Here is a 26,323-nt window from a genome sequence, read left to right on the forward strand (position 1 = left end):
TCAAAGCTTGTACCTTTAATTGGATTTTAAAAAGTAAATTACCAAGCAAGATACAGCCAAGGGTATTACTAGATTTTGTTGTCTCTTTTAAAGTTTTTATTTAAAAGCAAATTCTTTTGTAATAAAATTGAAAGCCTTTAGAGAAAGGGTTGTTTTGTTCCTGTGTATTTAGGCAATGTCTGATAGGGTATCAGCCTCTATATATATATATATATATATATATATATTTATATATATATATATATATATCTCTTTTTAAAATAATGCAACTGTAATATTGCATAAATTATGCACATATATGTGGCAAGAGTTTCTAAACTTAAGGACTGAAAATTATAGTCACATAGACAGATAAAGAAAGTAGGAACAGAAGCTTCTATGTCACCAAACCACTGACTTGCCCATAATAACAAAGGAACTGCACTGCCCAGCAGGATATTGAATCCATATTTTATCAATCCCTGCCTAGTATCTCATTTACAAGTCACTTTTTTTTAATGCAAGAGATCCTACTAGCATTGTCAGAATGCTCAGCACTCCAAGCAGTGCTGCAAGGTCAGGACCCTGCAGATATTCTAACAAAAAAATCTTTTTCTGAAAAGGAAGTGAAGGGACCAGCCAAAGGACGTCATGAAGAGTAACTGGAACATTTGGCACATGAGGGTACTCATGTGCCCCTACATTGTTTGGTCCCTCTACATTGTGTAATGCACTGGTTTTCTGTGTATGACTCAGTTTTGTTCTGCCTAAGTCACAAAATAGTCCATGCAATGGGAAGAAAGTACAGGAAAACCACTTCCTTGGCATCCATGTGTGTTGTGTGTGCTGCTGGCTGGCTGAGAGTCACATGGCCATCTGGGAGAAACTGTTGAAAAAGGTTTCTAAACTGCCTTTGATTTTTGTTTCTTTTCCTACAGCATAAACATACAAAACCTTGAGACACAGTTTTCTAAGATTGGTTTGTGTTTGGTTTGTTGAGTTTTTCCCCCCCACAAATACTAATATAACTGTTCTTTTCACCAGCTTTGTTCCCTGGCTTTAGGAATACCTGAGAGTGTTCTGTGCAACTGTGGGAACTGATTGGGCACCAGTGTGGGAAGGTGCTTTCCTTTGACCAAGTCCTTGTGTTTGTGTCTCCCCTCCAGCGCTGCGGAGCCGCTCAGGACGCTCCATCATCAATGGCAACTGGGCCATCGATCGCCCGGGCAGGTACGAAGGTGGTGGGACAATGTTCACTTACAGACGCCCCAATGAGATCTCCAGCACCGCAGGGGAGTCATTTTTAGCTGATGGGCCAACAAATGAAGTCCTTGATGTCTATGTGAGTTAGTATTTAAATTATTCTTCCTGATGGAAAAGAAATTGTTCAGTTCATTGTTAATATGCAACACTAAAATGGCATTCAGTACCAACACTTTGTTACTTTAATTTTGAAATGTTAGTTTTGATATTTTACACTTGTTTGCTGTGGTATCCATTTTGCCCCAGATCATAGGAAATTTGAATCAAACCTTTTTGTCTCAGACTTAATTGTTCCAGTCAAAGCAATTGAACTTGTTCAGTAAAGTAGAAATAAGGCATACAAATGTATGTAAGACTTTTCTTTTGTGAACTGGATTTTTTCTGGATACTTTCCTTTTGAAACAAATTTGGTATAGTTTAATTTTACAGTGAAGAAGCAAATGCTTAAGCCAGACAAGGCCTCTCACCATCTCAGTTTCCTTTAAAAGAAACAAGTCCATAAATGTATGGAATGTAGGATTTGAAGCAGGGCAGTTTTAATATGAAGTTGTGGTAGGAGACCATAGATAATGGCTGTTTGAGAAAGGAAGAGAGAAGACAAATTGTGTCTAAGAGGGAGAAATCATATTGAGAAAACTTTTTACTTCAGATGGGATGGGTTTTTAGTTCATCATACTGAAATAAAAAAATATAACTGGATTTGATTACAACTTTTTCCAAGATAAATGGTGTGTTCTGAGATTATACACTCCCACACAGTAAAATTATTTCCTTGAAAACACTAGATTAACTGAATATATTATTCTTTTATCCAGCTGTGGCTTTTTTGTCCTTGAGTGCAATATGGGGTGGAAAAGTGAGTGTGCTGGATAATTTCATAGAAAAATTAATTGTAACTACATTGCAGCTTGAGACACCTAGTACTAAACTGAGAAAAGTTAGATGTTGGCAAAGTTATTCCCATCTGCTATATGGTGTCTAATTAAAGCAATGTAATAATTATGCTAACACTAGAATCATTAAGGTTGAAAAAGACCTCTTAGATCATCTAGTCCAACTGATCTAAACTTCTTTCCCAATTGATTGTAATGAATGACTGGGAAAAGTCTGGAAAAATAAACAATTGAGCTTCTAAACTGTGCAATGCAGACTCTATTTTTCAGATGTTTGTATCATTGTGCAGTTACAGGGTTTGTGAGTTGAGGTTTGGCCCTGAGTTTTTCTTTTCAGTCAATTAATTATGACATAGTACATAAAAACCCAGAGAGAAAAGCATTAGGAAGTGGATTAAACAGACATTTCCAAAGTAATGTCATAAGAAAACTTTAAGTTTTGATGTTGTTTGATGTTTGTTTTGATGTTTGATATTGTAATGTTTTGGTTTAGCCTTAAGGACTGTAAAAAGCTGCTGTGATGGGTGTAGCTTTACTTGTTCTGTAGCTGCTGCTGTGGATTGCCACTTCTGATTTGACTGTCACCTGAGATGTTTCTGGTTGATAGGAGGAATACTACAATTCAGTACAAGATGATAGTTTAGTCTCTTTTTTAATAGAGTGTGGGAAGAGAAAGGTGAATAGTGCTAGATGCAAGAATATCAGTGCTCAGTATGACACAACCTCTCTCCTGTGTTTGAAATGTGTAGCCAAGCAGATACAGATGTCTTTTTTCAGACTTCATTTTACAGTGCCTGAGTCATGTAATTCTCCATTCACCTGTACTCGTGATCTTTATGCTCTGTGTAGAAAAATGAAGATTTGCATAAGGGAGCTCCAAATGGCTTTCTGTTTTGTTTTCCTGAGATCATACTGTCTTTCTTCCACTCTGAAATGTAGAGTAAAAAGCTTTCTGATTTACAGGAGGTTATAGCTAACAAGTAAAAGACAGAAACACCCGAGTGCGAAGAATACATTGCTACAAAGACTTAGGTCCACTAACTCAAAGCAAAACTATTCTATCATTTCAGGTATTTTCCTGCAGGGAAGCTGGAACAATATACTGATTAGGGATTTCATCAGTTAAACTCTCTCTAAAATATGCCTGTCAGTTGTTTTGAGAAATGTGATGGAAAAACCATCACATGGGAACCACTGAGAAGTTGTTCCTGGAACCATCTGAAGAGGAGGGTCCTGATTCTGGAAGTCTACTCTACTGCTGAAGTCAGTTTACAGTTCTTGGTTCTCTCAGGACCACAAAGAGGGTGTGTTTTTTGGATAAGAAAGTTACATTGGAAGGACCCAACCTTACAAAAAAAATACTGCAGGCAGTGCATTATTAGAATGGTTCAGAAGAGTGAATGCTCTCTGAGGGACAGCTTTAGAGGAACAGCTATTATATTTGGCAAGGAAAGAGTGATTTTGACATAAGTTAAAAGAAAAGTCTGAATCCCTAGCTGGTATTAATAGATGGGAATTTAGTGACGCCTTGAAATGTTAGTTGTCCTCTGCTGGGTCAGTGGGCCATTAGCAGGATGTTTTACTTTTAGGTCCATGGATTGTGAGAACCAAAGAGCCAGAGCAAGCTCTGGTGTTTGCTCGTGGGTTTGTTGTTTTGGACTTTTCTTTGTGTTCTGGTTTGATTTAGTTTGGTTTTAAAAGGTACTTTGAGTATAGTCTGAAACTTCTATTAGACTAGTCCCCACAGGGAGTTCAGGCTAAAACAAGTGTCTGTAGTAGCAGTACTGAACTAATCAGAGCTGAAGTGGTGAAACTAGCAGCTCATGACACCCCTGCATTTGTAGTGTGGGTATGCTCAGGCTCAGAGCAGCAATGCAATAGAAGTCAGTTGAGAATGGAGTGTGCTGCTAGCGGTTTTTAAAAGCTGTCCTAAAGTTGTATCTTTCTCAGGTCCTACTGTGCCCAAGTGCTTGAACAATCACAGCCAGAGTAACAGTGACTGTCAGAGTCATGCTCCTGTCAGCTCACATGGGCTTGTGCAGCTGCATTCTGAAAACCCTGAGCTTGATTTTCACATTTAAAAGGGAAAACCTTCTGGTTCCTGCCTGTGTTTCCTGAAGAACACGTTGATAGAGTTGTGGTTTGCTAAAGCAGTGGGAGTCTGGCTGCATTTATGTTGCATCTTCGTTCAGTTGAAAATGAATGTGGAAGGATGCAGGAGGGCTGCAGGCCATCTTCAGCTGCTGCAGCAAGTCCTTGGGCCTTTGGGATCTGCTCCCTGATCTTTGCTGAGCAGTGCTCCTGGGGAGGGCAGCAGGACGGCCCCAGTTTGAGCTGGTGGCTTGCTGGGGCTCTGTGGGGTGCTGGGGGAGCTGCAGGGTGCTGGAAGGAGCAGCTTTGCGATGAGCACAGAGACACGTGTGTGCTGTCTGCAGGTGCTCTCCTCCAGCCACTGGGAACCTTTACAAACGCAGTAGGCAGCGTGTGTAGGGTTGAAGGTTGTGGTATATTTTTTTTCTGCTTTGTTTCTTCTTTGCTTTTGTTTCCTCGGGCATCTACCAACTTCCTGCTATCTGAGACTGTTTTGATGACCTTAGGCTGTTTTGATGACCTTAGGACCATCTCTTCTGCTGCTGAGGCCTGGTGTGAGCCTCTGCTGCTCGCGCTGCTGACGGGGGAGGCCATGGCTGGCACAGCCCACAGGCACACCCTGGCCCCAAGCATGGTAGCCTTAGGTTCTTCGAAGATTTAGACAAACAGTTTCTCTGCCATCATAAGCTAGCTCAATTTGCAAACATAGGAACTTTTATTTTCTTCTTTGCAAACAGTAACTTGTATTTTCTTATTTTTACATTTTTTGGAGGCAGTCATTAACCATTGCTTCTATCCCAACCAGTGATAAATAACATTATGTAGTTGATCAATTCAACTTGATATTTAAGTATTAGTAACACAACAAGTGGAAGAACTCAATGTATGGCTGGTTTTCTTTTTAGATGATACATCAGCAACCTAACCCGGGTATACATTATGAATATATCATTCCAGGAGACAATGTCATTAGTCCTCAGTTGCTTGCTCACAGGAGGCCAGGTAAAATGCCACCATTTCCTTTTATCAAACACATGTTGTTACCTAATAACCTAATGGAGAAATTCATACCAATGAATTTAATGTAAATGCTGCCATTGATGTGGAAGAGGCCCAGAATTTCATCCTACATGTTGCATGAGAGCTCAGCATAGATTTGGTAAATTAAAAGCGGAATTAAAAGGGGCAGGGTTAGTTATGCTTTAGCTGGGAAGATTACTACTTCAAGTAGGAGTGTTGTAACCATGTCTCAGAAGTGAAACAGAACATCACCTTTCTTTTCAGAGCCTTTTTTTTTTTTGAGATAATTTAAAACAACCCTCCACAGTTCCTCTTTACTCTTGGAACTGGAGAGGATCAAACAGAACAGTGTTCTCTTCCCAAGCAAGAATCTGGGCAGCTCCTGCCTTAGCTGTGGGTATGGGATGTACTCCTAGAAGTCCTGAAGGACAGGAGAAACTTTGCAAGTGAATTTGGTTCTCGTTTTAGTGTTCGTGACTTGCTTTGACAAATTTCTGAGTGTTTGGTATGTTCATAATGAGGAGCAGCTGTGCTGTAACATGGAGAGGCACAGAATGCAGAGCATGGAACAAAACAAAAATACTTTGGGAAATTTTGACACTGGGTGCATTAACTCTACGTCGTCTTTGGAGATTCTTCAGTTTTTAATTTCTAATACACTTGCTGGCTAAGACTTGGTTATCTTAGTTTAAAACAACACAGTCTTTGCAGGTCACTATTAGGCAGTCTCTACATAGCAGATCAAAGCTGCTTCCAAGTTCAGTGATTCTCCAGTTCTAATTGTTAGAGAATCATAACATAGACTAATATTTTCACATAAGGCTCATTATTCTACTTTTCTATTGTTGTCCATCATCAGGGGAGCCATTTAATGGTCAATTAGGAATGCCAGAAAGTACAAGTCATGAGGATGAGGATTTGCATAGAGAGACAGACATTCTCACTGGACAGTCAGCTGGAACTTTTCCAGTTATTCAACCAGGAAGATTTCCTTCTCATCAGCCAGAAAACCAGGTGCCTGCTATGCAACCACCAAGACAAAACCGAGAATACAACTGGAAACAGGTTGGAAAAACTGAGTGCACTACTACATGTGGGAAAGGTAAGTGCTTTGTGTATGCACAAAACTTTGTTACACCTGCTGTTTTCTGTTCTGTTATGGCCAAAAGTCATGTCACTGCTATTACCTGTGCTTGTATTTAAAGCAGTAGAAGCAGCAAAATCAGAAATAGAAAGCATAGAAATTATAAGGAAAGATATGACATTTGCCTCTGAAAGGAAATATTTCAGCATTTATGGCATGCTGCTCTCTCCCATACCCTCAATACACAGCTGCTTTCCTCAACATTATTTGGCATTCTTTACCATTCCCTTTTTCCTCTCCAACTTTGTTAGATACGCCCACTGTGCTTTTTGTGTCTTTACCAACAGTTTCCTGATCTTCACAGGAAGGTCTCGCAGGCATTTCATCAGACATGTCCTTGTCTCATTGGATGTTGCTGGAGCAGCACTGATGTGACTTCAGAAATCTGAGGTTTTAACAGGGAAGAAGTGGGAAGGAAAAGGGATGGAAAGGGCCTGCTGAGCTTTTGGAAGTGGTGCATACTGCTTGCATATTCTGCAAAGATTTAGCTTTGCTGCCAGACATTCACAGTGACCACAGATTTAATAATGCAGAACACAAGCAATTACTTGGAAGAATAAGTTTTTGTGATGGTAAAAGTGAAATCTTTTGTACTATGCATAGCCACCCACCACCATACCCATAAAACTCCATAGATTTAAAATAAACATGTAGCAGTGTGGGAGCTCAGCTGACTGTCACCAGTTCATATACATGTAGAACTTAGCTTCTTAATTAGTTTGAGAGAACGCTTTGTGAATTTGGTCCAAGGCCAAAAAAAAAAAAAAAAAAAAGAAAATGCTTCTCCTTGGAGAAATTACTGCAAAAGTACTAAAGCTAAAATACAGCCAATAAAATTCAGACTTCTTTAAGTCAGCCTTTTTTTGAAGAAAAATATTTTAGTTGGCATTTAAGCACACTGTGCTTTTGCTACAAGTCATAGGCAGAATCCATAATTGTGTCTGATTATTGGCTAGCAGTAATCAGTCTATATCAACTAAAGTGTGGCTGAATTCCCATATTCAAGGTGAATTTTAGTATCCAAAACAGGTAATTTATGATGCAGTTGCAAGTACACACACATCAGGGTAAATTTATTCTTCCTGTCCATCATAGAAATCTTGGTTGTGGATGCTGTGGCCTTTTATCAACATTGGCACATAGTTCTTGTCCTTTCTGCAGCGTTCTGGTCACTCTTGGCAGTGGTATTAATGAAATCTAAGTCAAAATGAAGATAGCAAAACTGTAGGACTTAAGAAAAAAATTAAATAAAAAAAATTAATTTCAGCCTGGTATTTACTCCATGAAATTTAGCAACAGAACTGCCAAAAGTGTCTATTTTCCCATTATATGAAAAATGTGTACATGTTCTGATTAAGTTAAATTCAAAAGAAACTGGATCTGAAGAGCTGGATCCTGAGACTACTGAGATTCTGTGAACATTTCTTGTGATCTTGGTGTGAGGCACCTGTGACTCTCTGATGGCCCTAAGGCTTTTCAAGCCAAACTAGGTTATATAGGCTGACAAAGAAGGGAGTGGAAAAATCAGGAAAAAAATCTCTACTATTAAGGCTTTGTTTTCATTTTGCTTCATTCAGTAGAGGACACTTTCAGTCTTTTTCTTTCCTCTGTGTTTTCCATTTTCTTCTGCTGTATTTCTTCATGCAGAAATATAGATGATGGTTTTTAATTGTTTTTTTTTAAGATTTACCAAAGTTAAATAACCCTAGGAAATTCCAAGTTGCAAGAAGAAAAAAATAAGTTATTTTTGTGCTGCCTAAGGAAAAGGGAGGATAAAATAACAGTTTTGATGAAAACCTGCGGGATTTCAAAGCATGTTTGTAAAACTTTGGCTTAGAAAAAAGACTTACCTTTCTTTTTAGAAAGTGAAAATGCTTCCCAGGAGAACTGCCACAAACTCTTTTCCTAGATTTCCATTTAAGATTACTGAGTAAATAGATCTGCTGGAATCTGGGCTGTGTGGAAGCTGCTACTGCATCCTGTCAGCTCTTACATTTGGAAATTTCAATAAAACCTTTGTCTGCATTTCCTCTTGTCAGGTTACGCTTTTCCTTTCTGCAGAAGTGTTGGATGCTGCTGTTATTGCTGCAGAGTTTTTTTCAATTCTTTATCTAATTGTTTGTTTAATTCCAGGATCACAGTACCCAATTTTCCACTGCGTCAACAGAATCACTCACGAGGAGGTACCTGAGGGTTACTGCGACAGCAGCACCAAGCCCATTCCAGAAGAGGAGGCCTGCAACCTCTTCCCATGCCCTGCTTTGTAAGATACTATCATTTAAGTCAAGTGAGATAAACCAGTATCATTGAGATCTTGCTTGTCAAAGAGGCTGTTCTAAGTAGGAAAATAGTTTGAGCTTGTAAATGCAGCACACTTGTCTTGTAAATGGTAGTGGATTTTTTTCCATAGTTGTTGGTGGCTTTCTTCCCCTTCACAGGGGGCAATAGCATGCAGCGTGGACAAAAAGGAACCTGGAAATGAGTTGGTATAGCAGTTTCTCAAAATGTGTGATTGTTCAGGCAGACACAATCTGTGTGGTCTCTGTGGGTACACTTTTTTCAAGTGAGAGGCTTCTGCAGGTGCCTGTGTGAAGAAGAGGGTCTGCAGGTTCTGTCACTCCACATGAGATCAACGTGCTATAGTGGCCATACTTCCATTATTTAAAGATGAGATAGTGCTCATAACAGCCCCCTTGTACATTCACCTCTCTTCCCCGAACTGAGCAATTCTTTGGCTCCAAGACTTGGTTCTGAGGTGGTGGTCCTTGTTTCCAGCACACTGATACAACCACCTCAGATGTGGGTTCTTTCTGAATCACACTTGCTATCAGGAAACTGTGAGTTGCAATTGGCTGAGCAACTTGTTTGAAACACTCAAAAATTATAAATAAAAATTTAAAAACCATCCAAAAGGACAGTTCATCCAGGGTGTATACCAAGAAGAGAAAAGGGTTAAACCCAGTTGCCATTAGAGCAATTTTGTTTTAGGTTCATTTTCCATCTCTCTTGGGGTTGCACTCTTCAGTTTTCTTCTGAGCAGCAAGCTTCTAACAACTCATGTCCATTCAGGATAATATCAAGAGTATAAACAAAGAAATGTCAATATTTAAATGCAGAGATGCTGCTTGCTGTCCACAAGAGTTCTGAAATAAAATGAGTAAACAGTTTAGATACTTCCTTTAGATGTTTATCTGTGCTTGGAAAGAAAAAAATTGAAAATTATATATTTATACAAAGGTGACTAAATAAATACAGTGGAATTTTGGAATGAGAAGGATGTATCTAGAGATTTTTTCAGTCTCTAAAGTTAATTATATTTGTTCATTGCTTACCATTTACTATTTTAGTTTTACTGATTAGTGAATTCCTGGATGCATTTCGTGATTTTTGTGTTACTTGTCTTTTTTAGAGCATCTGCTGCAAAAAAAAGCACATCTTAAATTTTCTGGAAGTGTCGTTAGAGCAGTAATATATATTTTAGATAGATTCTGTAAGATTTGTAATATGTCTTGAGACCATAAACTGTGCAATCTGTATCTGTGCTCATTATTACCAGTCTCTGCAGGAGGGCTGTGTAAGCAAGTGTGTGTGGTGCCTCATAAGGGATTATTGCACACACAGAGACTGAAATGCAGTTTTGTAGGATTCTGGACCAGCATCAGAATCGTGTCATTCCTGTCATTCTGTTAAGATTGGTGTTAGAGAATTGCTTGTGGAACAAAGATATCCTTTTTTTTCCACTTCAGCTGGGATATAGGGGAGTGGTCTGAGTGCAGCAAAACCTGTGGGCTGGGAATGCAGCACCGGCAGATCCTGTGCCGGCAGATCTACGCCAACCGCACGCTGACAGTGCAGCAGTACCGCTGCCAGCACCTGGAGAAGCCTGACACAACCAGCACCTGCCAGCTCAAGATCTGCAGTGAGTGGCAGATCAGGACGGAGTGGACCTCAGTAAGTAGGATCCATTCACTTAGGGCAGAATACTTCAGAAAGAATACAAATTTTCTCCACAAATTTTCTTCCAGGTATCACTAATCAAATCAATTAATTTGATTAAAACAAGTGGAATATTTAAAGCCTTGGAGATAAGCAAGTCTTAGTTCAATAAGTCCCTGCTTGGCTATGACCATCAATTTCCTAACCAAAAAGATGTCTTAGCAGGAAGGAATGAACTGTATGGTCCAGCTCTGTGTTAAACCACTGCAGTCCTTTCACAGAGTCCTGATGCAACCTCCCTTTTGTCACAGTGTTCAGTGCCTTGTGGAGTGGGGCAGAGGACTCGAGATGTGAAGTGTGTCAGCAACCTTGGGGACGTTGTTGATGATGAGGAATGTAACATGAAGCTGCGGCCAAATGACATCGAGAACTGCGACATGGGCCCCTGTGCCAAGAGCTGGTTCCTTACGGAGTGGAGTGACAGGGTAAGGCTTCTCAGTAACTTTATCCTACCAAACCTTCTAAAACAAGAGCATCAGAATTTTAAAAATACACATCTGTACAACCATAAAAGGAGTAATCGTATTTTCCGTGTTTATTCTCGGTCTTTTAAACAGGCAAAAGCAAACAAAACAATAATGATCCCAAGGGCTTCTTGAGTTTGTGTTAAGATACAAGAATGCATAGAAAGGCAAGACTGTGGGTACATGGCCAAGTGTCCAGACTTAGAATTGGCTCTGAGTCTCAACTTTGCAAAATATTGAGTGTGCTGAGCTTTATTATTCTTCCTTGCTTAGTGCTGAGTCTCAAGATTCAGACTCCTAAAAGTTTCCCCACTGTTTTCTTAAGGGATACAGTTTTGAGGCCTGTTGTCTGGGTTTGAGTTCCATCCATAAACCAATTATCCCATAGGTGTGAAAGGAGGGGAACAACTTCATAAACTCAGGCAGGCTTGATTCAGGCTTTTATTTTGTGAAAGTGGATGTTGGGGTTAATTATCTTCCAGTGAGTCAGATTCTCTGCATGAAAGCAGTAAAAACAGTGGTGATTTAACTTGTTTCGTGATTGTGCCCAGAGTTGTTCAGTGGTGATATTTATATGCTTTCATTAAGGCTTAAAAACACAGGCTAAGAAAAGCCTGGTATTTTGGTCCAATAAATAAAGCAGAGATATTAGTGCAAAGGGCAGAGATTTTGCTATAGGGAAATGGCAGTGTCTTGAGGTTTTTCTGCCTTTTTTTTAAATTTCTTTTTTTTCTTATAGTTCAGTTCTTTGTACAGTGCTGTTAAATCCATTCTACCCTCAAAGACATCGTTTGGCCCAGCTGCTATCACCCAGTGTAGTTCCACCACATAAAGCACAGACATTGCAGTGAAAGCACCATTCTCTTCATTATTCAGAATTAAAAGCAGCTTTTGAGCGAAAGGTTATAACTGTAAAATGTTATTATGCTTATTTATATGTGTTAAATGAGACGTAGAAGTGAAGCAGGTAATGTGGAAAATGTTGGACTTTTTTTCTTACCACAAACTTTTTAGGGCTGGAGAGTAAAGAATGGATTTTGTTACCTTCTCAGTTTATATAAGTGTACAGATTAATTTCTTCCAAATGCTTGCTACTGTAGTTGGCATTATTCATCATCACTTCTGCCAGGAGTGGGTTTGGAGTTTGAGTCACAAAGAGGATGTAAGAAACAGCTTATTTCAGGAAAACAGTAGATTTGAGGTGGAGCATGCAGGATCTCCTAAGATTCACACACACCTCATAACTCGGATGCTGAGACGCTCGGGGCAGTGATTCCATGGCAGGCATTGAAATACAGCAGCAGTGAACAGCTTTGCAGAGTAAGGCCATTGGCCATTGCTGTCTTCTTGTGCCTTTAAAGGGCTGCATCTTAGGAGCAGAAATTTCTCTTTCTTTGTGGAGGAGTGTGTTTCTGTTGAAAGACAAAAGAATTCTGTCATGGAATGGAAATGGTCATTCCCAGGTGTATGGGCTTTGTGTGTGTCATTTCCCAAAAAAATTCCTTAAAAAGTGCTTTAAGCCAAGCCACACTTCGGCGATAAGCATAGATCAGTGATGGGCAGCCACAAATGGTTCAGATAAGCAGCCAAAAGTTCAACTGCTTTAAAAAAGCTTGTTCAAACCTCTTGAGTCTACAAAACTGTGGTGGAAATCTCACAAGAACAGACCTTCTTTGTGAGATTTATTACATGCCTACTTCAAGTCCCAGCTGGAAATACCACAGAACAGTCTTTCCCATTGTATTTTGACATTTCAGCCGTGCCTAGAAATAAGAGGTAAAAGAACTTATCATAACTTGTGGAACTTTGAAATGGTTGAGTTCAAACTTAGTTATAGCTGGAAAAGAAGCCCTTTTCTGAACCCACTTTGCAAACACTTCATGTGTACAGTTGCACATGCAGCAAGCAGAGATTTCCAGAAGCCTGTCAGAGATTGGTTAGGCACATACTTCCTTTTTCAGCAAGGGATAGATCAGACTTCCCTGTCTGGACTGATGGGATGCATGGGCCATTACAATACAGCCTTGGTTAACTAGAAAAACATCAAAAAAAAAATTCAGCAACATAAAAATGACAGTTGTATCTGCTGGCAGCAGATGTTCAATTTCAGGATTTGATAACTGTGGTACATATTTGTGCACAATTTGACATGGTTTTTCTTTAACACTTTTAAGAAAAGAACATAGTCTAATTTAGGAATGGTGAAAATATTTTGTGTTCTCTTATGATCATGCAAAGTTTTAATTGATGCAGAAATCATGCTAGTTACCTATATTATCATTAATAGTTTCTGTGGTTCTGAGCTAGATGAATATAATGTTACATTTCCCTAAAAGTGGAATCACCAATATTACATATGTGCAGTTAAAAAATATGTATAGCACATACAAATTTGTGTGTAGGAGTTGTGTTTCCTTCCCAGGCTGGGCTGTATGTTGCTTTACCCTGTAAATAACACTTGGCCTTCTTGCCGTGTTCTCCAGTCTTGTTTTCCCACAAAGTATTTATGTATTTTATGGGCCACCTGTTTCACCCCACGGCATTGACCTCCTTGGTGTTGGTTTCTGCACACACTGAATTTTTATATATGTAATTTAAAGCCCCTTCATGTTCCTAAGACAATGCAGTTCTTGATTTGTGGTATTTTGATAAACAGGTATCAGAGTCCATTGAGTGAGTGTTACAGAAACACTTTTACCTGCAAAGCTTACGAGGTGTGTGCCCACCATGTGTACTCTGAAAGGAAGGAGGGAAAGCAATTAATTCTTGGGAAACAAATACTTCTTTTCTGAAATGTATATACTTTTGTTCCTTGTATGAGAAGTAGGTCTAAACACCATCTATTGGTATCCCCCAGGCTCAGTCTTGAGAGAAGCAGAAATTTTTACCCATTTCAATGGAAAAGATTACCAGTTAAAAGTCTGTAATAGCAAAGTGATACTGGTTGGTCTCACTTTGTGCCTGTCTTTGCATTTATTGTTCTATCTTGAGCATAAGTAAGACAATTAACTAAAGTTTCATGACTTTCACTTCTGTATGATCTTTAACCTCTTTTGCCTATAGAGAGTCTGAACAAACTTTTGTGATATTTTTATGTGTATTTGTAGAAAGATTGCTTCCTGTCTCATAATTCTCTAAAGATGTCATACTGCATTAAAGCAGCAGAGTTCCACCAAACAGCATCCATTAATCAGTGGAGTAAATCTGGTGAACCTTACTGAACTTAGCAGCAAAATGGGATTGATGGGAGCAGATGAGATTCTTGTGAACATTTCACATGACTGATTCTTTGACAGCTCTAATTGCTGGAAAGTTTATTTCTCCTGTGGGTCAGGAGCAGGAAACTGCCTTCTCCTGATTTACAGCAATGGGAGACTCACCAATGTTTCCTTCCAGCTAACTGGAGCATTTCCCTCTTGCATTTTTGTTTATTCCTCATTGCCATCTCCTCTGTTCATTTGTTTCTCATTTCATGTTTAGAGCCTACTTAGAAAAGAAGCCAAAATACAAACAATTCTTAGATGTTAATGAGATTCTGCGGCCAAAATAAAATCTTGGGAAGAAAGAAAAAATGCTGCACATCAGGGAACATAATCAAAACAAACCAAACACATGCTTTGGATTTCACTCTTCATTAGAAGGAGTAACAGCAATGCTTCTGTAATAATCTTTTGCAAGAGAACTGTAGTAAAAGGAGAACTTCATAAAAATCTGCATTATTCCTCTCAATTCTAAATATTGCCTAAAAGGTTCAAGTGGGTTTTTTGGCCAGTCAAATGTGGAACCACCAATGAATATTGTAGCTTACACTCTTTTTTCAGTTCTTTTTATTTAAATCTGGATACTTCACTTAAAATCTCTTGAATTTTGGGGAAAAAATAAAAATTACCATTAAACTTGTGCAAGAGTTCATTATTTTTTATTATCACTGTTTATTTGTTTTAGTATAAAATGAAAACAAGATAAAACACCCTTTTTCATTGACTTCATGTGAGATTCAGTTGGAAATGGAAGGTCTGCATTCTTTATGTATAAATATGTAACTCACTTCATAATTTGCAATGAAACAATTAGCCAGGTTTGATAGGAGGGTGGCCAAGGTCTGCAGAGAATTGTGTTTCCATCTCTAGACCTGGTCTTTGCCCCAGTTCAGCCCCTAAAGCCTGCCTGGCTTCACCTGTGGCCCAGTGTTGCAGGGAGGGGCCAGAGTCCAGGCAGGATGATCCCAGTGACGAGGCAGGGGCAAGGTGAAGTCAGAAGTCCCTGCAGGGACAGAAGCAATCAGACACAGCCCAGTGACCCTGGGCAGCTCTGTGGGAATGAGGCAGGACAGGGCAGGCTGCACAGTGAGTCCTACAGGGAGGGATCATGGAAGTGCAGGCAGTGGCTGGGAAAAGGCACCTCTCTGAGGAAGCCTGGTCAAAGACTGATGGAGCAGGGCTGAGGTGAGCTGAGCAGGGTGTGCTGGGGCCAGGTGAGGCTGGCCAGGGCCCCTTCAGTGTGCTGGTGCACTCAGCCCTGAGCAGTGCTGGCAGCTCTTGAGGCAAGGGGACACAGTGTGAGCTAGGGCAGTGAAATCTCTTCCCTGCTGCTAATGACTTGAGAGGGCATTGGTGCTGGGACCTTGGAAGGATGCTGTGGAACTGCTGGACTGATCCAGCACCTGTTGAATGCATAGGTGCACTCTAAAGGGAAACAATTTAAATCTAGGTATCAGAAAATGTTGGGGGTTTTTGGGGTTTTGTTTTGTTTTTTGTTTTTTTTTTTTTTTTTCTCTTTTAAGAAATCAAGGCAGCTCTCTGCAAGTTTATGTCCTTTGAAAATCTGCCTGTCTTGGAACTGTGGCAGATCCTGTGAAATACAATGCTGAGTGTATGATTGGAAAAACAAAGGTTACATAATCTGTCTAAAATCCCTTCTGAAATTGATTTTCTCAGAGTAGATCAAATAATGCTAAGGAGTTCTGTAAATGTATTTGAGACAGATTTTTTTTTTCTTTTGCAGTAACATCAGGAGGATGACTGATAAAAGTCTTTACTATCTTGTGGGAAGTAATTAAGGTGATGAAGGTTAAAGGTGTGGTAGACAAAAATCTTGCACAAATGGGGTAGTTTTACTCAAACTCAATTGGTTATTATTTAAAAATTTGATTAAGGCTAGCAGTGATGCTGAGACCCATGTGAAAGCTCTCTGGAGGCCCAGGAGAATTCCTGCTGCCACTTTCCTGTGGTCTGCTGCCCCATTTGAGGGTAGTGAGTAGGGCTGGCACATTAGTGAAGAGGAACTTACACTGCTAAAAGGGATTTTTTTGCTCTACTCTTGTAGCTGTGACAAAAATTCAGGCTTCCACTTACAGTTTTCCAAGTTTGCAGGAACTTGCCTTATTTTCCTGGACTGCTACTCAGTTGTTTTCCGACAACTATCAGAGCCGTGAATGAGGGGTTTTATTTTTAGTTTTTAATGGGTATGGAAAGCTTCTGAAATTGAACTCATGAGGAAAGGACCTCAGGAAGAGGAAAAATGGCAGACTCCTTAAAACACAGACAGAGGTTTCTGAGAAATTTGTGCCAGTTAAAACAAGACTGTGAAACAAAATATCTTTCATAATAGGACCAGAATGAAGCTGCAGCTTGTGAAAGTTCCTCATATTTCACAATGTTAGGTTATGGCACTTACTGTGTATTAATGCAAGAAATCAATGGCCCCAAATTGAAAGTAATGGGTGTGTCTGTTGTGAAAACCAAGGGGAGAGGATTCATTATCCACCTCCCTACTCCCTGCCTTGGACATTAGAAATCCATGATTTTCACAGAGAAGATTTTTGCTGAAAAGGAGATAAAAACATGAAAAGACAAATACATAATGCGAAACATCCAGGTTTAAGTTTGCTTTGTAAATCCTTATAGGGTAGTTAATCTGTAGTAAAATCCTGCAGCAGAGAGTGGAACAACCCTGTACCTTCCCATTTGGTATTTCCTCTGTTATTTGATTTGCAAGCCTAGTTCATAACATAATCATTTAAAACATAAGACTAGGGGGATTTTCTGGCTGACTTTACAGGCTAAATTTTTTCCCAGCTCTGGTTTGCAAAGCAGAAACGCAAACTAGATTGTCAAATGAAAATTAGTTAGCAATAAGAAAAGTATTTTCAGAGTATATGCATAAGTTCTCTCTGCTTAATGTAATTGAACACCCTTGGAATGGGAACAGAGTTGATTTCTGCACAGTTGGTTTGAGTGGGAGCCACAGTGTGGGGCTCAGCTCACCTGGGAGTGGCCTGTCTGAAATGGGTGTAGTTTCATTGTAGTTTATATGAACAGGAAAATATTCACTACTAGCACAATTTACATTATTCTTGTATTTTCAAGATTTTGCCACTTTACCTTGAAAAAGCCTCCTTAGACCATGAAACTGGTTTGCTGAGGAGGTAAATCTGTTTTACACACCTGCTTGAAGAGGGAGAATTTTGTTGTGCACCACCAACAGAAAAGGTTCATTATGTTACTACTAGGCATCGTTTAAGAGATGCTTAATTACTTGGTCTTGCAGATGGAGGAAGAAACCTGAATTTCTAGCTTTTCAAAAATTGTGCTTTGTTAGAAAAATTGTTTCTAAAGAGTTGAATCACTTCTTTAGTTTTCTAGGTATTCCATTTCAGTAAAGCTTTGCTATTCTATGTGAACATATTGTGTGAAATCAGCTTGCTGATAGGAAAAGTGGTGTTCTATTCTGCATCTGTGAAATAAGTGTAACATGAGTACATGTTTCACACAAATAACCAGTGTTCCTCCGTGCAAGTAAGTGAAGAGCAGTTTGCAACCAAGTGCTTTTTCAGCCACTGTCTCTCCTGAGAAGATGAGTGACTGTATTGGTTGGTCTTGCTGTTAATAGTAGTGTTGTCATGGCATCTGCTGCTTTGCAGCTGAACTGTTGGAAGTGAACCCTGACACTGTTACCAATGGCAGCTAAATCAAGTTAATAGTCAACTTTGTGTTTCATTACCAGTTTTTTGGCTCGTTCTTAGTTAATAAAATTTTTAAAATGTTCTAATGCAGAGTTATATTCATTCACAAGGAATGTGGTGCACATTGTGGAAGTAATACAGAGTTTCTCCTAATTACATTGTATGTTAAAAATAAAATCTGAAATAGCAACCAAATGCATATTTTTATCTCATATATTACATATTTATTTGTGAGTTTCTTTGCATGTGTAACAATTGTTTTGTTTAAATTCTGTTTTGTACGTATCTTTCAGTAATCTGCACATAGGTTTTTCTTTTATGTTAATGATCTAGACATGGAATGCGAAATGCATTTTAACAGAAAACAAACGGGATGATCAAGAAATAATTAAGCAACAAAGGAACAGTCAAACATGAGACTTCATTTCCTTGGCCTGTTTCTGTTTTTTAAATGTCAATAGTTTGATGCTACTTAGGACAGTGAAATACCAGAGACTTTCCTGCTTCAGTCGATGAAAGAACAAACTCTAAGGGCATAAATGGAATTTATCCTGTGATGTGTGAATGACAGGCATACTGTCTCTGAATAGGTGACAAGAATCTGCACATCACTATTTAGCAATAGCTTTCAGAATTTAGCAGTGTAACTTTGAGAATGGTGAACATTAGTTACTGGGAAGTCATATCATTAAAAAGCAACGTTGGATGCACATAAGCTTCTATGGCCACCTCTTCTAAAACTAATTTAAAACTTGCAGTTGAAACAGACTGAGCAGTAACTTGTGGTAGTTGCAGTTGTTTATTGAGGACTTACCTGAGTATTTTGAAATTACCTGCCAAAATAATTTTTATTTTTCTACTTTACTGTGCTGTCAGACTGTCAGTTTGTTATATGGGAAAGTTCCAGGATGTGCTGTGCAGTCACTTTACTCCCTGTGTCACAGCCCTCAGAGTCTTCCTAACCTTGTCCTTTCAGCCAGTGTAAGATCCACCTGGCTGACAGCTTGAATGCTTGGAGGAGAAATTTGGAGAGCAAAACAAAGGCTGAACTAGGACTGCTGTCTGAAAAGCCTTTTATTGAAATTACCCATTCTCAGAGCTATTAATTAGTGTGAAAAAAGATGAATACAATGAAAACTGGGAGAATTTATGGACAGGAAGAAGAAGGGAGAAGTAGGGGAGCTAACAAAAAGCTATAACGATTTCTTTCTTCGCTAATCCTTTAATTTTGGGTTGTAAAGACAGGTACTACTTGTAGTGTTTTCAGAAGTATGAAACTTCTGAAAGACAATTTGCTACAGCTGAAGTACACATAAAAATAATTGACTTTGCATAAATGAATGAACTTCCATGAGTGTCCCTTGTCCTTTGCTCGGGCAGTCCGGAGGGCCCCCAGGTGACCGCGTTGTGTCTCTTGCAGTGCTCGGCAGAGTGCGGGGACGGGATCCGCACACGCTCCGTGGTGTGCATGACCAACCACGTCAGCAGCTTGCCTCTGGAGGGCTGTGGCAACAACAGACCCTCGGAAACTACTCCCTGTAATAATGGGCCCTGTGCTGGGAAAGTGGACTGGTTTGCTGGGGGCTGGACACAGGTAAGCCAAGTACCAAATCTAATGTATCTGTTGTTTTGTACTGATATATTACTTATAAATTTGTATTTTGATGCAATAAAGATGTGTGCCATAAGGTATTTCTTCATGTCTCCAGAGTATTTTGGTGTTTTAGCCTATATTTTACTGAGTTAATGTTCAATACTTTTCAGCACCTGCTGGTTTTTTTTTTTTTACTTTGATGTAAAAAATTTTAACTTTGTTTTTCTTCTCCTCTCTATCTCCATTTTTTATTTTTCACTTACTGACCCAGTGTATTTATGAAAAGAATGGTGACAGAATGCTGCTCAGCATGTTTAGGTAAACACCAAAGCAATGGATTTGCAATTCTTAAAGTAGAGCCTTTGTGATCATGCATAAATGCAGGGAGGTACATTCCTATACATACATATGTATATGAAATTTCCAAAAGACAAAGAAGGCAAAAAGCAATGGCTAAATCGAAAAGTTAACTTTGGAATTGCTGTACTGAAAATCATTACAATAGGCAAAAGAAAACAAATTTTAGTTAGTGACTTCTATACAGATGCTCTTTTCTCAAAGTAAATTCTTCCCTTCCTCCACATTTGGTAGCCCTTCTTGTTACAAATGAACATTCCTGCTGTCAGGCACAAAGACATTTCAGAAGCTGTAAACTCTTGCCCAGGCATTTATGTCCCTTTGTGTAGGCTCTGGCCCCTTTGGGGCTGCTGGTGCCAGCACTTAGTGGGACTGTGCTGTTAACTCACTGCACTGCAGGTCCTTCCAGGAGATAAGGAGCTGGAAATTAAACTGGTATAGCTGAGGGGGAGATTACAGGGTTACTACTATGCTAGTGCTTTCAAGTGTAAGTAATAATTACTGTGTATAGGAATATGTATAACAGTAATAACAAATTTGGATTTAAAAAATGTTTATCTGTTCTAATAACAGATGAAATCCAGGCCTTGTTTCTCAGACTGCTCCAGATAGTGAATAGGAACTCTTTACCCATTTTTACTGTGCTGGAGAAGTGTTCAGTCAGAGCATCCTGACTGTTCTTTTAATTCACCTTCTTTCTTTGCATGGAATTGAATTTTCAATGCACACAAGGGTACAAATTCTTTACTGCTCCAGAAGCTGTGTCTGACAGCATCAATTCTACCAACCAAGTCCTGGCTGGTCTATCTGGCTTTTAGGAGCAAAATGAGAGCAGTTGGTGGGGCAGAGCAGGGGGGAGCCCTTCCTCTGCCAGAGTAAAGGTGGGGTGTGCAGATGGTGCCTTTAGGAGCAACCATTAAAAAAGAGATGTTTTGTGTTAAAGAATGTGCAGTTACTGTACTTCTCTCAAATTTATTTGGGTGCATTTATCTTAAGGTTTTTCATTTAGCTCAAAGAGTTTTGTGGGAATCTGGTAAAGGGATTGTAAATTCTACCAAAAATAAAAAGAAAATCCACAGTGTTAGGAACATTTCATTGGTTTAGGCTGGAAAAAAACCTTCTGAAAAAGCATAGTCCTTTATGCAACATAGAAACCAATATGTGGCTGTAATCATCTTCTAAAAGCCTTTTTACAAGTGCCAGAAACAGTATTTTGTGTGTACTTAACCTTTAAATGGGCAGTATGAATCCAAGTAAGTCAAATTCACTTTTCAGAACTGGAACCAACACTACATCACATAGATACTTGAAAACATGAAAATAATACCTTGGCAGATGAAGGCATTTTCTAAAAGCAGCATAGAATGTGAAGCTTTGTAAAGCTACAAAACTGTGCTCTAACCTTATAACCCTCCAAAGTTCAGTGCAGCACATAGGATCCTGCTTCAGCAAGAAACTTTCTGGAGAAAGTGAGTTATGCTTCTCTTTTGATTAGAAAAATAAGTGCCAGTTTCTTTTTGTGGCTGCAAGTAAAACTACACTTTGAGATTTTTCCAGAAGTACACTTAGAGTCATATGTCTTCTTCATGAAGATAATTAAAAATATGTTTTGAGTCTGTGGTACCATGTGATGTGGAGAAACGTTACTTTCTAAACAAGTCAAAGAACATGAGAAGAATAACAGATTTCCCCCCCTTTTTTTGTTCTCTGATACAGTGCTCTACTGAATGTGGTAGTGGAACTCAGCAGAGAGAAGTAATTTGTGTTAGGAAAACTGAAGGTAATTTTGATGTTTTGAGCCCCTATGAATGTTCATATTTGGAAAAACCTCCCAGCCAGCAATCCTGCTACCTCAAACCATGTGGATCTAAGTGGTTTCATACAGAATGGAGCACAGTAAGTCTGTCATGTTTTCCTGTATCTGTACTTTGTTTGATACATCCTTTTCTGTTTATATTGAAAGAGAACACCATTTGCATACAACCACTCATCATGAAATTGGTTTAATTTTGCACAGGAATGATAATAAAAAGAAAGCATACTCTTTGTCTGGTGGAACATAGAGACTTCAGGAAATATCTTGACTAGAAAGAGACACTGCACAGTTGTCTTTCTATCATTGATGTCTTCTTCATAGACTCTTCCTGTTTTCTAAAGTTGGTTTGGCCCTTACAGTGAGACAGTATGGTGAACTTAGAAGTTCTTTTCAGATCTTTAATTTAATTAAGATTAAGGAGTATTTAATAAAGAATGAGGGATGTATTCATTTTTTAGAGTCAGTTTTACCATAATATGTAAACTCTTTGTAATACTTAGAACTTCACTGAGAGAAAATGTATTGTACAACTTCATGTATCTTCAGTTTTCCCTGGAAGTGGAGCAGCTACAGTCACACTGTGCCACAAAACACTTTGGTTTCATCTATCTTTCTATAGTTTCCTATATCTGACATAGTTTATTGCTTTTCTACCAAAAAAAAAAAAAAAGTCAACATTTTTGTCCTAAATGAAGATCAGAAAGTCCATTTTCATCTTACAATGAGATGACATTGTATCAAATGCAGTAACTTGGACTCTTTATTGAGCTGTAGGTCAGATTGCCAGTGGCAGCTCTGCAATGTGGATGCAGCTCAGAATGATTTGTGTGAAGTGTGATGTGAGTCTTGGTTCCATTCTAAGTGCTTAAGATGTCTGCAGAGCTGAAGTCCTTATGGCTGGATGTGGATGTGAAATAATAATTGCAGTATTCTCTACAGGCATGTAACAGAAGTAACTGTAGAAAAACCCATGTTCTATTACTGCTGCACATGGCTGCCCTTTCAAATGTGGATAAAGGCTGTACTTAAAGATGAAAGAGCAGTTTAAAAAAACAATATTGAGACTACTTCAGTTATTTTTTTACAATACATGATTTTATGATCATGATAAGTTGTTTATGTAATGTTAGGAAAATAAATTATTATGTCCCAAAAGTCAGAAGGAAAACATTCTTATTAGTTTTGGGCTATTAAGATTTTACTCATAAATGACCCAGGTTTAATTAAGTTTTTGAGCATTAGGTCAAACCGGACAGTGAGCCAAATCTCAAAGACCTCACTCAGGCAAAATCCTTGGCCAATGGGGATTTGCTTCAGTATGGGCAGAAATGTGTAATAATTGGCCTTAAAAGTACAATAACAAGCAAGTACAAAAGTCTCTGGCTTTGTAACAGACCCTGAAGGAGCACAGAAATACTTCCTTTAGAAATTCAAATAAACTTCAAATGCTTAGTAAAATCACTGTGCTGCAAGAAGTGAAAAATAATTGAGTGCTAGGAAAAAAATGGTAATTAAAATTATTCCTCTTTATATATAAATGACAAAAGGGACAGTGGAGGCTGGGGCAGTCAGGTAATAAAGTTCAGTGCAGTTAAGTTCTTAAAGCAGGAAATGGGAACACCGTGGAAAGAATAGATTTGGGAGATACATCTAAATGAGCAGAGAACAACCAGACTAATTAAAGAAGCAGATGCTAAGTAATAAATTCAGAAAGGGAACTGTTCTAGCTTGATTTCAGTTGCACAGCATCCACTATGTTTATTCGTCCAGTTTTTGCTCCTATGGTCAAAAATGTTTGGGAATCTTTAACAAAATTTTACCGATATAGTAAGGGCTTCATAGGTAGAAAATTAAAACCAGTAGGGTGCTGTTGATAAAAGACTGCAGTGATACCTGGGTCTGGCATCAAGGTTCCCTTGTTTACTTCCTGTAATTACACAGCTCCTATGGTCTTCCTGAACTTCAGTTAATTGTTTCAGTGTTCCAAGTCGTGTGAAGGAGGATTTCGTGTTCGGGAGGTGCGATGTCTGTCGGATGACATGGCAGCCAGTACTCAGTGTGACCCACAGCTCAAACCTGAAGAGAAAGAACTGTGTAATACACAGGATTGTGTCCCTGAAATAGGTAAGGCACAGGAAACTTCTGTTTTAACTATGGAACTCCATCTAGTGGAGAAGTTATTTTATAGTCTTGCAGAGGCTTTAATAGTATATTTTCTTTATCGAGTTCAGAGTTTTATTTTTACACAAAATACAGCTCTTTTCTGTGCTTTAAAACTAGGTTTCCAGTAAAAATATTTTCCTTGTAATGTGTAAGAAACCAGCTTATTCTTGAAGTTGCTGAGAATGTTGAGAGATCTACTTGTGTGAAAATGGTACATGCAGGGTGTTTTTCTGTAGCCTCCTTGCATTCTCCAAGGTTTCTCTTGGAAGAGTATTTAAAACAAACAAAAAAGGATCATTATATGCTGTATTTGGAAGCAGGTTCTATAAGACCCAACAAAATTGAACCTAAGGTATTAAGTGGAATGAAGTGGTTTCCTTTATATATATGGTATATGGTAAATACAGGGATGCACTTAATTAGCATTGGAATTAGTAATTCATCTCATACAAATTTGATTTTTATAGTAATGAGAATGGCTAGGAAGAGAAAGATGCAAGAATTCAGAGATAGTTTTAACTCTGAATAATCTCCAACAACTTTCAGTTGAGAATTATTCAACATACTTTAAGATAATAACATTAAAAACCTGAGGAAATGGAAATACATTTCTTCCATGCTTTATGTATCTTCACATGAAATCCTAAGTAATCTAGCTTACAGTAAATTCACGAATACAAGCCGCACTGAGTATAAGCCGCATCTCTGGGTGTTGGCAAATATTTCGTTCTTTGTCCATAAATAAGCCGCACCTGAATATAAGTCGCTCTGTCGTTCGCAGTGAGGACCCACGTGCAACAAAGTTACCAAATACTAACAGAACCACGGCATGGCGGGGGGTTTACTGGCTCAGCTAAGGCTGTGCAGGCTCGGCCCGCTAGGGGCTGCTGACGGGGCCAGGTGGCCCAGCCCGGTGCTGCCGCTCGGGGCCGGCCGCCGCCTCTGGGCTCACTCGCCCCGGCCCCGCTCCCACCGTGGCGCCGGCCGGGCACGGAGAGTGCGCCCCGCTCACGCTGCAGCGCTGGCCGGGCACGGAGCGCCCCCTGCTCCCGCCACGGTGGCGGAGGGCGGGGGCAGAGCACCCCCCCTCCTCCCCGGGCCGCGGCAATGGCGGCGCAGGGTCCCCCTGTCTCTCCCCTGGGCTGCGGCAGAGGAGGGAAGAAGAGAGCTCTCCTGCCTCTCTCCCCGCCCCTCGTGCTGCCTGCAGGGAGCCAGGGCAACAGAGTAACAATTTGTAACAATCGCAAAATGCCGGTTTTTACTGGCAGGTGCTTGGCTCGGCACCCTGGCTGGCACGTCTGGGGTTGTAAATGTCAGAAAATTATTCACATATTAGCCGCCCCCGAGTATTAACTGCACTTCCGGGTTTCCACCAAAATTTTTGTCAAATTGCTGCGGCTTGTATTCATGAAATTACTGTACTTGCTTAGATAACCAGTTTTGACTTGACAATGAATGCTTAAATACAGGTCCAAGGGGTTTTACATGGTAAAAGGAAGGGAATTGGTTATTTGTTACTCTAGTACTGCTTTCTTTAGTTTCTTCTCTCTTCTCTTCCCTTCTCTCCGCAGATGAGAACTGCAAGGATAAATACTACAACTGCAACGTGGTGGTTCAGGCCCGGCTCTGTGTGTACACCTATTACAAAACAGCCTGCTGTGCCTCCTGTACCCGTGTGGCAAACAGACAGCCAGGCTTCCTGGGGCACAGATAACAAATCCTGCTCTGCTCAGGGCAGCAATGGCACTCTTCACATGGGGCTTGAGCAGTGCTGCTTTGACTGCAGCAGTTGTAGCTTCTTAGAGATGGGGCTTGTATTGCTGAGTGCATCGAGACTATGGTTAAATCTCACACCCTTTCAGTTACAGTTATTGTGCAGTTATCTCTTTTAAGATGTTTGTTGTAAAATCATGATTTTTTTTAAGGCATTCATTTTTAATGATACTATTATTTGCACCTGCTCATCAGATAATTATTTAAGGAATATAGTGGCCTTAAGATTGTGAAATTAATGAAAACTAAAATCAATTGCAGGCAATTACTGGAGATAATTGACCAGTATGGATGCAGCTGCTCCGTTATTTTCTGAGTGCTGGTATTTTGGACTGCCTTAAGTTAGAGGACTAAATCAATGAAACATGCATGAGAAAAATTACTTCCTGAAGAGCCGGACCCTTGAAAAGCATTTATCATCAGTTTCCTAGCACTCTAACTCATTTTTAACTACTTCAGTCCATTCATAATGTCCTTTTAACTGATGTCCTGTCCTTAGGCATCAAATATATACACACTTGACTGCCAGAAGGTGCCTTTATATTTAATTCATAAACTCATGAAGATACACTTTTATAATTTTGTATGGATTTTGAAATACGTTTTCTAGCAGAGTGACACTAGTGTCTGGCTCTTTAAGTCTTTAACAGCTGCAGCTGTCAGTGACACAGGTTAACCAGAAAGGTGAAGAGCCTTTGCTGGTCTAAAAGGTCTCTTTTCTGTAGGGGACTTATTTCAGAACTGGGATCTTGCCTAATTCTTGTCTCTGCACTATTGTTTAACAACTGCCAAACCAAAGTACTTTG

At 39.4% G+C, this 26,323-nt stretch overlaps 1 protein-coding gene across 6 annotated transcripts in view; it reads left to right on the forward strand.

The window, feature by feature from the left end:
* The window catches only part of THSD4 (thrombospondin type 1 domain containing 4), a 264,552-nt gene extending 238,570 nt beyond the window's left edge, over positions 1-25,982 (forward strand). For all 6 annotated transcript variants that reach the window (XM_033070905.2, XM_033070906.2, XM_033070903.1 and 3 more), the window contains 10 exons: positions 1,146-1,321; positions 5,132-5,228; positions 6,106-6,348; positions 8,524-8,653; positions 10,137-10,341; positions 10,638-10,811; positions 19,235-19,408; positions 21,482-21,661; positions 23,561-23,705; positions 25,316-25,982. In XM_033070905.2, coding sequence (XP_032926796.1) covers positions 1,146-1,321; positions 5,132-5,228; positions 6,106-6,348; positions 8,524-8,653; positions 10,137-10,341; positions 10,638-10,811; positions 19,235-19,408; positions 21,482-21,661; positions 23,561-23,705; positions 25,316-25,458 — 1,667 coding nt within the window. In that variant the 3' untranslated portion in view covers positions 25,459-25,982. The remainder of the gene's footprint in view (positions 1-1,145; positions 1,322-5,131; positions 5,229-6,105; positions 6,349-8,523; positions 8,654-10,136; positions 10,342-10,637; positions 10,812-19,234; positions 19,409-21,481; positions 21,662-23,560; positions 23,706-25,315) is intronic.
* The last annotated feature ends 341 nt before the right edge of the window (positions 25,983-26,323 follow it).

This window comes from Catharus ustulatus, chromosome 12 (genome assembly GCF_009819885.2).
Source record: "Catharus ustulatus isolate bCatUst1 chromosome 12, bCatUst1.pri.v2, whole genome shotgun sequence".
NCBI classification, from domain to species: Eukaryota; Metazoa; Chordata; class Aves; order Passeriformes; family Turdidae; genus Catharus; species Catharus ustulatus.